General features: G+C 33.8%; 4 protein-coding genes across 4 annotated transcripts in view; 2 read left to right on the top strand and 2 right to left on the bottom strand.

The window, feature by feature from the left end:
* LOC144851594 (glucosamine 6-phosphate N-acetyltransferase-like) overlaps positions 1-13,725 on the bottom strand; it is a 29,295-nt gene that overhangs the window by 1,880 nt on the left and 13,690 nt on the right. The gene's annotated exons all lie outside the window — the stretch shown is intronic.
* On the top strand, positions 87-2,507 carry LOC144851827 (GPI-N-acetylgalactosamine transferase PGAP4-like). Its single transcript, XM_078709458.1, has 2 exons — positions 87-215; positions 763-2,507. Exon 2 carries the CDS (start codon positions 816-818, stop codon positions 2,028-2,030), a length of 1,215 nt encoding a protein of 404 aa, XP_078565584.1. The 5' UTR covers positions 87-215; positions 763-815; the 3' UTR covers positions 2,031-2,507.
* On the top strand, positions 4,415-12,303 carry LOC144851588 (betaine--homocysteine S-methyltransferase 1-like). Its single transcript, XM_078709117.1, has 7 exons — positions 4,415-4,484; positions 5,849-6,039; positions 6,404-6,598; positions 7,094-7,205; positions 10,825-11,018; positions 11,479-11,560; positions 11,838-12,303. Exons 1-7 carry the CDS (start codon positions 4,466-4,468, stop codon positions 12,113-12,115), a joined length of 1,071 nt encoding a protein of 356 aa, XP_078565243.1. The 5' UTR covers positions 4,415-4,465; the 3' UTR covers positions 12,116-12,303.
* LOC144851591 (ataxin-3-like) overlaps positions 6,823-13,725 on the bottom strand; it is a 195,545-nt gene continuing 188,642 nt past the window's right edge. Inside the window, exon 9 of the mRNA XM_078709121.1 lies at positions 6,823-6,841. The gene's annotated coding sequence lies outside the window, so the exon portion shown is untranslated. The remainder of the gene's footprint in view (positions 6,842-13,725) is intronic.

The raw sequence follows: 13,725 nt of genomic DNA, 5'->3' as shown, positions 1-13,725 counted from the left end.
ATATCTCTACAAATATTTAATTCATATAGTAATACATAATATGATTTCCCTTCACTCATAATAGAATAGTCCTAGGAGCATACCTACTCAACCATATCAAATAAATATTGCACATCCTCTCCCCACAAAAAGTAGCTTTGATTTTCTTTGATTTTACTCGTTGTTATCAGCCGATGATTAGCAAGAAAATGCGTAAAGTTGGTTCATAAATATAGGTATTATTTGTTAAATGGTACAAAACAAACATAGCCTAGGCCTATCTGTATTTAGACAGAGGGGGGAAACCGGCCCGGCCCAGCAGTGTAGGCCTATATAATACATTAGTTAGGCCTCATTTCATGGTGTATGTGGACAGCAGACACACAGCAGGAAGACCATTTCTTTCAGGAAGCAGTGGATGAAAACCGTATGCTTTTACTAAATCATATCAATAGTAAACAGCAAAACCGTTTTGTCAATGTTAACTGTATACAATAATTGACTAATATTGAATAACTAATATTTAATAACTTTAAACTGCAAAAATTGGGCTTATTATTTATTTATTGATTAATCAATAATATTTCCATTATGCAAATTTAGCAATCAGTGGACATGTCATATAGTTATATACAAAAACAAAATCATTTTTTGGTTGGTAGATATTTTGTGTTATGTATTATATTTTCATAATAAACTTGTAACTTATATACCACATTAAAATATATTTTAAAATGATTATTAAATATTATTACATTAAATAAATTGTATATTTATTTTCAGGTAGAATAATATTTTGATAAACAACTGGTGGTAGGTTGACCTGGAAGTGGAAGATGAGGTTTAAACAATTCCATTATATAATCCAAATAATTGTTGTGCTATACGTTTTAACATTTGGCCTAATATTACCGATAACATGCTGGAATCTACCATTCTCAAGGTACTACATCCGAGGAAAAAGCACACATACTCTTGAAGTGGCAATCACAAAAGACAGGCTTGAAGGGGAGGCAGCTTATAAATATTTCTCAGAAATGGAGGACTTAAAGGAAAGACATTTTTATAAGGAAGCTTTCACTAAAAAGAAACCAAAATATGCCATTGGAGTTATCACTGTTAGTAGGCATACAGTGGATAAGAATTCTGAGGCATATTCACCACAGTATCTACCTCGTGTTGTTGCCAAATTTGATCAACTACTCGTAGAACACAACAGAAAAGATATTTTATTTTTTATCTGTAATGCGCAGGCGGAGCCGCAGGAACACGAAGCAGCTGTAAAATTATCAAGATATGTACCGTCAGTTCAGAAGCAACCAATAGAATCAACAAACCGGCGAACACTTCATGCACGGGAACAAGAAAAACAGGATTACGTCTTTTGCATGAATCAAATACGCAAATTTAACGCAACATATTCTATCCTCGTTCAGGATGACGCCTTACCATATCCTCAGTTTATAAAACACTTGGATCGGATAGTAACAACTAGAGTTGAGAATAAGATTATTCATGGTAGACTTGAAAAAAACTTGGATAATTTAGCCTCTTTGAAATTTTATTTTCCTGAAAAATGGGAAGGTTACGGGACGGACAATAACCTAATTTTAGAGCTTATCGCCATCGGTGTGCTTGGTGGCGGTGTTCTTTATGCTATTTTTAACATGTTTGTCAAGTTTATGACTGTCCCTCAGCGCATTCTGTTGTATTCGCTGTGCTCGTTTTATTTCGGACTTTTAATGTTTGTCATCGGACGACCATATTTGTTGTGGCTTAGGTTAGTCTTCCCGGATTGCTACACAGTTACCGGTGCCCCAGAATGCTGCATACCAGCGGTGCTTTATAAAACAGAGTATTTACACCATTTGGAAAACCACTTGAATGGTATACAGTGCTATGCAACTTTTCCATTGGATGTTGCCATAAGTAGGTTCTTTAAAACTGTCTCTCTTAAACAGTATTTAGTGGTGCCTAATCTTTTTGATCATATTGGTGTTTTTTCATCGCTTCATAAAGCCCCAAAAGATCCACATTCTTTTATGACATAATAAATAATACAGGCGCAGTTTCAGACATTTTTAGAGGGGGCGTAGGTATAAAAACAAATACAGTATGTTAAAGATGTATTGTCCCCCTGAAAAAATAATTCTTTAAACAATTTTTTTTTAATATGCCATTTCAATGTCACCTAATAGTTATTCACTTTGACTAAAAATTGGTTCGAATAAAAATGTATTTACCTAAAAAACTGTAAGTTAAAGCAACAAATAGTTAAACTGGCTGCCAGCCAATGGGTTTTGGTTGAATTTAACCATTTATTTTGACATTTTATAAGTGAAACATTAATTTTTTTTCTACGGAGGTGATTAACTTGATTATAAATAACTACAAAATTATCTATTCAAAGTTTGATTTTATTAATCTTTATACTTCATGTTTTTGGGGATTATACATCTTTAAATAATACCACTGTTATATATTTTGAGAATACAATTTGTAAGAGATTTTACCATGTTTAATTAGTTTAAAACTTGCCAATTTATGAAGTTAAATATATTTATAGATCTAATAATATGATGATATAATATAATAGTATATCATATATTTACAAACTTTAAAACTTTCCAATTTAAGAAATTAAAAACAAACAAAAATGCTAATTTTTTTAATTTTTTATTTTTAATTTGCCAATTTGCCAATTAAATATATTTATAAAATATAATATGATAATATAACATATATTTACAAACTTGTATAATTTGTTTTAAAATTTGCCAATTTAATAAAGTAATTAAAAACACAATTTTGGGGTTTTTTTTAAAGAAAATGTAGGATGTTTACTTCCCCATTTCCTTTGACAATGTTAACTCAAGATTTTAATTATTATTTTAAACATTTTTTAGGGTGCTTTGTTATTTAATAAATTGTATCATGTTGTTTGTACTGTACTATGTTTTTGTATGGTAGTACATTATTATCAAACCTGCAATTAAGCTCAACTAGGAACCTCGGTCCCGCAGGTGTCTGGTTAGTTATTGGGTATAGAGACCAAATTTCATGAAATATATTATTTTAATAATCATTTATGTAAATTATAGAAATGTAAGAAATCAAAGGAAGTGCTAAAATATGTGGCACATACAACTCAAGATTAACTCGAATAAATGCAATACATCTTACGCATAGAATATTTTGTTTTTAGTTTTTAAAGTTTTGTAGATAACATAATAGAAAAATTAATGTTATAATATATTGAATCAGCAATATAAGTGAATACCATATTCATTCTAAACTTAGGGCAATTTTGTCCATCACATCCTTCTCCTCTGCAGGTGGTCATGGTAAGTTTTCCATGCTGAAACTCCGTATTGTGTATTGTTTGGGAGGGTTTTTAAGGGACATGTCGTCGTCGTCGTCAGCAAACTCTGATCAGAGCGTGGCTTCTCTAACAGTATTCTGAAACCATCTCCTGTCTTCTGCCATCCTACTTGCTTGCTCCATAGAGCCAAATACATCTGTTATAGTCTTTTCCCATTTGCATCTTGGACTTCCCCTTCTTCTCTTCCCTGGAATATAATAAGCCTCCACTCTCTTCTCCATTCCATCTTGCTGCTTAATGTGACCAAAATAGCACAATTTCTTTTTAACATACTGCAGTAACCAATCATTAATGATACACCAAGCTCCTCTCTTATGCCCAATATTGTATCAAAATGCTAAATTGTAGATCACGGAAGTCAAAGATTCTACTACAACTATTCTAAAATATTGTTATATGCATGCGGGGCGTTTGTTCGAGGAAATAAAACGAAAACAGAGACTGACACCCTATATTACGTAATAATATTGAGAAGTTTTAGTGGGTTTCTGTTTTCGAGAAATCGGACCTGGAGGGCTGGTCTCTGTTTTCGTATAACCCCATAGAAAATAGGGGATGGTTTGGTGTGTTCTTCTTTTGCTAGAAAATTACACTACGTTCGAATGATTTCGTGCAATCATTTTGTATAGGCCTAACACAAATTCACCTTCGTGTCAATATCCTCCAAACTTTTCAAGTAGACCTACTAGTCGGGGAGTGGATTAAAAAAAAGTCCCACACTAAAAAATAAATCGCAACTCTATAAATAGCAATAAAATGCGGCACCTGCTTTGAGCGTGTGATCATAATTGGCCCTTTGAAAAATTTCGTCTTCTCGACTGATTTTATACATTGGACAATCCAAGATTTTAGAAGACTAAGTAGGCCTATTACCTGTATTAAATCATAGCACACATAAAATTAAAAATCAGGGTATTCCTGTTCCCCCTTCGTATAAGTTCCCCATATTTGCTTCCACTGTTCATAAATGTTTAACTAGAGTTGAGTGCAATCGTTTATTGTGTTTATTCAACCATGATTATTATAATCTCATTCTTTTATGATAAACCAGTCTTTCGTAAAAGGTCAACGCTACAGTATTATTCTGCAGGCACCTGGGAGAGGATGGCTACACAAGTAAAAGGTAGGACGTGGGGTGGGGTGGAGATTAATTGGGTTGGTATCATCCGTGTACTAATACTGAGCCTTAGGCCTTATTGCATGGTCTTAGTGGAAGCATATGATTCGAACCATTTCTATTCTATGCACGTTCACGTGTTGAGGTACGAAGCTAGCTCAAACGGATGCCAGCTCAAACTGACATCCACATGGAAATATATCGTTCAATAAAACACATCAAACGAGATAATATTGTGCCTTGAGCTCTGAGAAATACTCATTATGCATTTTTTATTATTTTTATAGGCCTACCATTTTGATAGTAGGCCTATTTCATACAACCATGTTCAACTAAACGTTCTCGATTAGGCATACTATGTGACCTGTCTCTGTGTGACTGTTGTCGGAAATAATCATTATGTAATTAGTGTCCATAGGCCTAAATATGAGGAAAGTGAAGTGCCTACTTTAACCGTGTCAATTATTTTTAATCGCAGCGAGTAGGGTTAGTCAAATAAACCTGTATTTGTTAACAGTCCATTGATTCTCTTTACAACATCTACTTGTCATAAAAATGCTTTAATACAAACAAAACTTAATGATTGGCATACTTTATTCAAGCCATGATTTGTAAAAAAAAAGTAGGCCTATTAGTAAATTTAAACAAGCCAAGAGCGGCCTGTATCATACGTAACATCATATTGTACATCATTGACGGTTAGTAATTATCTTGGTGAATATATACTACTTTGAATAGCCTCTTATGCCAACATAGGCCATATTACGACATAATTTGAACAGCATGAGTCGTATAACTTTTGCAGAGTTCCGCCCTAATCTGATCCCTACTAATTTTACTTTTCTCGTTTAAGTAATGGTTTCCTAATCTAATCCAAACTCCACCAGGGCTTAACCTTGAACCTTAAGGGCTTGTGTAACCCCCACCGCACCCCGACTCCAACGTCATTGGGTTGCGGGAAACAACTCCCTTCAATTTATCCATTCATTCACTGAATACGAGAGCTACCGGTATTTTAAATAGATATTAAATTAAATTAAATAGATAAGTATCGGTAACTAAAAATATGATTAGATGATTTTTCTAAATGGCAACTTAAATTTTATTAAATGAATTGATGCTAAAATGTGATTATGTTAATAAATGAATATGTCAAAATATGAATTGTGTTAAGAAAGAATGATAACTTAATGATTTATATGTTAAGAAATGAATATGTTTAAGAAAATGAATACGCTAAGTGAATGTGTTAGGAAATTAACATTTAAGGAGATGTACTGTTAGGTCTATATGTTAAGTTATGAATATTATGAAATGAATATATTTTTAATAATAAAATAAAAAAAAACAAACTTAAATTTGTTCATCAGGGTTGTTAGAGCGCCTGAACAATGGTGAAACTATCGTGGTGGCTGAGGGATACCTGTTTTTGTTTGAAAGAAGGGGTTTGTTGAAAGCGGGGGCTTTTGTCCCAGAAGTTATTTTAGAGTACCCCGAGTTGGTACGTCAGCAGTACTGGGAATTCGCACATGCTGGTAGCGATGTCGTTGTAGCGTTTACCGTACGTATGGTCTTTGCAATTTTATATAATACAAATACTGACTGGGCTCAGGGGCATTATTCAAAATATAGTCAAATGTGATATGGAGACCATAATGTCTCGAGACGAAACGTTTCAACAGAATTAGACAAACTTGTCATTAAATTATAGGTCTCACAACAACAAAAAATGTGTTTCAATTTAATATTTATGTATAACTCCACACTCTATACGACGTAAAACATAGCCTAATACCATTGCGTTTGCATAAAATACTACCGTAACGTACATCTAATCATATGCCTCTTATCTTAATAGTAAATAAGCAATAACCAATTTCTTCCTGAAGATGAAAAATCACAATATAAGTTGTTCTCTATTTCAGTATTATGCCCATCGTGAGAAAATGAGGTTAATAGGACGTGAACAAGATCTTGAAAAAATGAACCGAACTGCGTTAAAGTTGGCGAGAGAAGTAGCAGACGAGACTGGGACGTTAATGGCGGGAAATATCTGCAACACAACATTATATAAACCAGACGATCCTACGTGTGAAACTAAAATTATGGAAATATTTAGGGTAGGCCTATTGCTATTTTTTGTAGTCGATCACTAGATTGGTGGTTCCTTCCAATCCGAAGGTCTAGGGTTCAATTCTGACCTAGTGTCAGTGTTGTAATTTTGTAACTCACGACTCTTCTGCTCCACTTCCTAAAGGCCAACTCAGACAGCGTCTTACGACGAGGACCCGACGTCTTGACTCGTCGGTGCTGTCAACGAGTCGTCTTGAGATAGCGTCGGCCTTAGTTTTTAATTTTAGGTCGTCGCGGGAACTTTAAACATGTTTCATACGACCCTGTCGGAGTTGGGCTTTAGCTTTAAATAAAACTAAATTAATAGGCACGATAATTTTGTTCTCTGAAATTACAGATGTCGCGTCTGGTAGTATAGAGTTACGTATATGTTAAATCTATCACGTCGATACACTTTTAGTGATAAAACATGAATTATTAGTGTACAACAAAATGTGATAACATGAAGTAGGCCTACTACTAAGTTATTGTTTTATGTTCAGGAACAAATTGTATGGGCTGTCGAAGAAGGCGCAGACTATATCCTATCTGAAACTTGTGGTGATATTGGGGAAGCATTATTGTCCGTTAAAGCCATCAAGGAATATGGTTCAGGTAACATTTGAGTCAAATTCTGCATCGTTAATGGGATGAGAAGGGTGTTTAACGTCAAATGCATGGTAGTAGAGTAGAACTAATGAAAAAAAGGGGCCAACCTCAAAAAAATTGCAACAAAAGGTTTTTCAACGGATTTTGGTAGTATTGGGTGTACTAAATAACAGAAAAAAAGTCTCAAGAATTTTGACCACCGGAAAGTGGTTTTTTTTCAAGATGGCCGCCAAAATAGATAAAACGTTAAAATGTCAATACCTCCTAAACTACTTGGTCTATTGATATGATTTTGGTACCAAAATACTCAGAACATACATATTTATATTTGCCCTAATAGAACATTTTGGCCAAAAATGACCGGAAATGCTATTTCTTGCATGTTTGACCTTTGACCTTGATATGTTGTATCTTGGTAACAACTGACCGTAGGGAAACAAATTGTGACTCAAATTGTTCAGAATGTACATATTTACATTTATTGTAATGGGACATTTTGTCAAAAAATGGTTAGAAGTAAAGGTTATTGACCTTTAACCTTTATCTATGTAGAATGTCCATATCTCGGCAACTATGTGTGGTAGAGATTTAAAATTGGGCTCTAAATACTGAGCATATGCTTATTTATATTTACTCTAATGAAACAGTTTGACAAAAAATGACCAGAAACGACATTTTTTGATGATTGACCTTGATATGCTATATTTCGATAATGACTGACTAAGACATACTATTTATGGCTCAATTTGTTCAGAATATAATTATTTTTATTTCGTATAATGGTCTAATCTACCCATGGAATTAAGAGCTTTCCTGGGTAACTGTAATATTTATAAAGACTTTTAGAATATGAGTTCAAGTTCAAATTGTTCAGAACATACTGTATACATTCTTAATAATAATAGTGAATAAAAAACCCGAAAAGTAAACAAAAACAAATATAATAATAATTTTTAATTTCTAATTACGGTATAGCAGCAGTTGATTGGATATTGTGCATGTATTTAGTACGGCTTCCTAAACAACTTTTTTAACTTCGTCTTCATCATCGTCATCAATCTCTCTATCTACGTTGTTCCATTCTTCTAGTTGACACACTCCCCAAACTGAAGTACATGCCAATCCATAGCATCTACAACTGCAACATACAGTTTTACATCCAGTAGTACAGTTACAATGGATGATTTTCAAAAGTTCTTCTGAAGCAGCAGTTTCAATCGTCATTATTGGCACAAATGTTTTATTAAAAACTTCCCCGACTTGGTAGCATCCATGGTATTATCTTTCTTTATCCATTGCATGATTTGATAGTATACTCTAAGACTGTGACATTTTGTAGCAGATGAGGTTGGTGGTAGTAGTTGTTGAGGTTTGATAAATTATTTACCCAGGCTCAGCAACTTTCTTATTAAACAGCTTGCATCTGTAGCTATTTGGGAAATCCAGTGACTTGGCTCCAAAACGAATAGACATGGCCTTTAATCCAAACTCCTCGATAGTTTGAAGTTTCTGATGCGGTTGAGTGAAACTATCGGCACACATCAGTGTCATATTCTAGGTTACTTTCTATCAATTTATTGATTTATTTGCCTTCCTAAAGATGTCTTTAGGCTTTGAAGAGTGAGGGTGGAAACGGACTTCATATTTCATTACATCGTCTAGAGAGATTTGTCCTAACTGAATTTGATGGAAAGAAAGAAGAATTCCTGTCAAGGCATGAGAACAAACACAAATTTATCAACATGCTTTCATATGAGCTATAGAAAAAAGAGTGGAGTTGTGGCTTGATGGTTATGATGCTTGGCTACCACTCCAAGGGTCCTGAGTTCAAGTCCCGTCACATGTCAGGATTTTTTCTAAGGACCAAATTACTCCACTCCCAAAGACTTGTAATAAGACTTTGTTTACGTAGAGCATCTTGTGTATATGCTTGTCTTGTGAACCTCTGAGGGTCCCTAATGATCAGCAATAGCTGGATGGATCACCCTCATTAAATATGGTTTAAAAAAAAACAAAAAAAACGATGTTGACATTGCTCTGGCAACAGTTGAAGTCAGAAGTCAATAATACAGTAACTTTGATTGGAGAAGACACGGACTTACTGGTACTTTTACTGTATCATGTAAATACAACAAACCGAGAAATGTACTTCAGATTAGACAAAGGAAAAGATGGGCCTACTAGAGTGATTAATGTAACCAGATTGAAATCTGTTTTAGGATATCATCCATTGTAACTACTGGATGTATGTTGCAGTTGTAGAAGCTATGGATTGGCATGTACTTCAGTTTGGGGAGTGTGTCAACTAGAAGAATGGAACAACGTAGATAGAGAGATTGATGACGATGATGAAGACGAAGTTGGAACAGTTGTTTAAGATGCCGTACTAAATACATGCACAATATCTAATCAATTGCTGCTATACCATAATTAGAAATTTAAAAGTTATTATTATATTTGTTTTTGTTTACTTTTCGGTTTTTTATTTACTATTATTATTAAGATTGTATACAGTATGTTCTGAACAATTTGAACTTGAACTCATATTCTGAAGGTCTTTATAAATATTACAGTTATTTGATTCCCAGGAAAGCTCTCTATTTCATAAGTAGATTAGACCATTATACGAAATAAAAAATAATTATATTCTGAACAAATTGAGCCATAAAAGGTGTATCTCAGTCAGTCATTATCGAAATATAGCATATCAAGGTCAATGGTCAAACATGTCGTTTCTGGTCATTTTTTGTCAAACTGTTTCATTAGAGTAAATATAAATAAGTATATTCTCAGTATTTAGAGCCCAATTTTAAATCTCTACCACACATAGTTGCCGAGATATGGAAATTATACACAGATAAAGTTAAAGGTCAATAACCTTTACTTCCAACCATTTTTTGACAAAATGTCTCATTACAATAAATGTAAATATGTACATTCTGAACAATTTGAGCCATCATTTGTTTCCCTACGGTCAGTTGTTACCAAGATACAACATATCAAGGTCAAAGGTCAAATTGTCAGAAATGGTATTTCCGGTCATTTTTGGCCAAAATGTTCTATTATAGCGAATATAAATATGTATGTTCTGAGTATGTTGGTACCAAAATCATATCAATAGACCAAGTAGTTTAGGAGGTATGGACATTTTAACTTTTTATCTATTTTGGCGGCCATCTTGAAAAAAAACACTTTCCGGTGGTCGAAATTCTTGAGACTTTTTTTCTGTTATTTAGTACACTCAATACTACCAAAATCCGTTGAAAAACCTTTTGTTGCAATTTTTTTGAGGTGAAACCTTATTTCTACTCTACTATGGCCATTCTTAAATTGGATAGACATGGCCGCCGCTGATATCTAATTAACTATGTTGTGGAAATATTCTTCTTTATTACTTGCCAAAATATAATTTAGCATTAATAATATAGTACTTTCCAGTGTTTGTTTTTTTAGCACGATTTTCAAGTTATCATTCTGTAAATAGGTAGGCATTCAAGAACTTCACAAATAAAAAAAAAGAACAATTTGTATTCTTTTAACATGGGTCGAAATATCTGTGGCAATATTTTACTAAGTACTTCACTCAGTTTCTGAGTGCTTTCATTATTCCCATATTCTTCCACAGGTCTCCCAGCTGTCGTAACCATTTCAGTTTACCAGAATACAATCGAGGGCGTTCCAGCTACACTCGACAATGTAAAACTTAGCAATGCAATCAAGATGCTGGAAGATGCAGGAGCTGATGTGATTGGTCTGAACTGCGCACGTGGACCAGAGACGACACTGAGTATCATGCATATAGTTAAGGAAAATTGTAAGGTAAATATAAGTAGAGCTAAGAAGGCAATCTGTAATCATTGTGTCGAGGAATCATCAGGTTTTAGGCATAAGTAAACCTATAACACTATATAACAGTATTAATACACACAGACAGTTATCCTGATTGCCTCTGAGGGTCACCATAAATAAGGTTGAATAAAAAAAATATAAATCATTAATTCTAACCAAGTCTATTAAAATCCCTTTTCTGTATTGTCAAGCAGTGTCGTGTGGACGGAGGGGGGAGGGGGGGGGGGTTGTTTATGGGGTTATGAGGGTACCCGACCACATCCATTTGTTCAATATGGATTTTTTGTAAAAACCTTTCCCTATCGTCACAGTGAGAGACGAGTACCCGATCACACCTTTTTAATTTGTCTTTATATTATACAGATAAGTAATTCTTATTTCTCTTTCATTTATAAAACTGAAGCCTGTATCTAGTCTTCTTTCATTTCAGAAACCACTGGCCTGCGTACCTGTGCCTTACCGCACCACAGACGACAAACCAAATATGCAGCTTTTAACTGATTCAAAAACAGGTTTAATTCTTGCGATTGCGAATTCCGTTTTTTAAAATGAATTACAAATAAACCTGTAGGCCTATGCATTCTAAATATAAAAGGAACTTAAGCTCTGTCTACACTATCAAACTTTATGTGACAAAAAATGTGATGTGCCCAAATATGGACATGATGATGTCATATCACTACCATATTTAAGCATATTATCACTACCATATTTGGGCACATCATTTTTTTGTCACAAAGTTTGATAGTGTAGACAGAGCCTAATAAATCTTTTATTTGCATTCTATAGGAGAACGTCTGTTTCCAGACAACTTAGACTGTGCTCTCTGTACACGAGCTGACATCTATGAATTTGGAAAACGCTGCAAAGAAATGGGAATTGGCTATGTAGGCGTCTGCTGCGGTAACTCTCCTCACTACACGCGAGCTCTGGCAGAAAGTGTGGGGCATCGTCCCCCTGCTTCAAAGTATTCAAAAGACATGAGTCAGCACTTTATGCTTGGTGACGACACGTCTCTCAATAAGCGGTATACATCTGATGTCAAGCAATTGATAACAATTGAATAGGACATAATTATAAGATAATTTATACTGAATCACAAAAGCAATCAAGTTCACGTATCCGAGGATTCTTCATTAGCACTAACTTGGTAAAATAGGATTTCAGACGGTTTAGTGTGTAATTGAGTAAGAGGTTATATTTTTACAGATACAATAAAACTACGTGGCGTTGTGCATGCTGCTAAGATTATCAATTTCACTTGTCTTTTATTTATTTATTCAATTTTCTGCCATATACAATACAAAGAAGACAAAACAAATAAAAAGGCAAAGAAAGACCAAACAGGTGCTAAACACCTATGCTAGTTGGTCAACCCAGAACAGAGCACAAAAGAAAATACATTCTACAATTAAAGCATCTACAAGAAAGCGACCAACTACACACATTTTCAATATCAAACTTATTTAAAAAATAAATATTGAGATAATTTAATAATTTTTGTTTGCCACTTTGATAAGCCATGTGCTCTCAATTCAATGTGTCCTAATTTTAATTACATTAATCATGCGAACAATATGATCTGAACAAGTTTGATCTTGGATGGACCCGGACCCAGGGATGTTACCCTTGTTGCCCAGGCAACACCCTTAATTTCATACTAAATGTTTTTCTGCCACTAAATTAAAATGTTGATCCCATTTCACTGTGTATATACTGTAATCAGGGAGGTATTATTTCGGAATTGTTCGGGTGTTGCACGAATGAAAAATCATGTTGTTTCCAACAAACAATCGTGGTGGAAGATTCTATTGTTCAGGATTCTGGGAATCACTCCACTACACTACAGACGACTTACAAGTTTTGCAAATGAATAATAAAACACACGATAGTAAGTGTTCAATATATTTTTTAATGCAATTTAAAGTGATTTACAAATTGCTATAAGCGTGCGTTCGTTTTATTTTTTAAAGAATTAAGTGTTGTAATATTTATTTATAAAATTGATTTATTTGTAATTGCAGCAATATAATTAATAATAGAGTAAGAGCATTTTTAAAACAAGCATGGCTATTAATTTCCCCAGGTTGCAGTACTTTAACTGCCGAACAAACATTATTATTGTTATTATTTAAATATTAAACTACTATAACCGGCAGATCTTAGTAGTAATGATAGTGTTAGATTTATATTCTTGTTTAAATTAACAAGTTAGGCCTAGGTTATTCATAGCAACACATTGTACTAATATTAATAAAAACTACTATTTCATTTTAATAGTTAGTTAATCTATTAGATTGTCAATAACATAGAGTGTTAGGCCTAAATGACGTTATTATTGTATTCATTATAGTATATATACCATTCGTTACCCAGGCCGCATGTCAAGAGATGATTCGACCCGACACGATCTAATTTTAAGTTGTTTAAAAGGGATGAGAGTTGAAAGATCAATATGTCTAGGGGATTCAATCATTTTAGGCATACTAGCTAAAATACCACGATTCTGAATTATCATCTTTCATTCTGTTACATAGACCACCTAAATGGATACATTCCAATGTTATAGATTGATTGTACACGTTCTAGTGCATCCAGAATAGATTTTGTTTGTTTGTTAGGTTTGTCATGTACAAAATAAGAACATCCTCTTTGATAGTACAGTAACTTGGTGAGT

Source organism: Antedon bifida, chromosome 9 (genome assembly GCF_963402885.1).
Source record: "Antedon bifida chromosome 9, ecAntBifi1.1, whole genome shotgun sequence".
In the NCBI taxonomy this organism is placed as follows: Eukaryota; Metazoa; Echinodermata; class Crinoidea; order Comatulida; family Antedonidae; genus Antedon; species Antedon bifida.
This window is presented reverse-complemented; position numbering and strand designations above follow the sequence as displayed.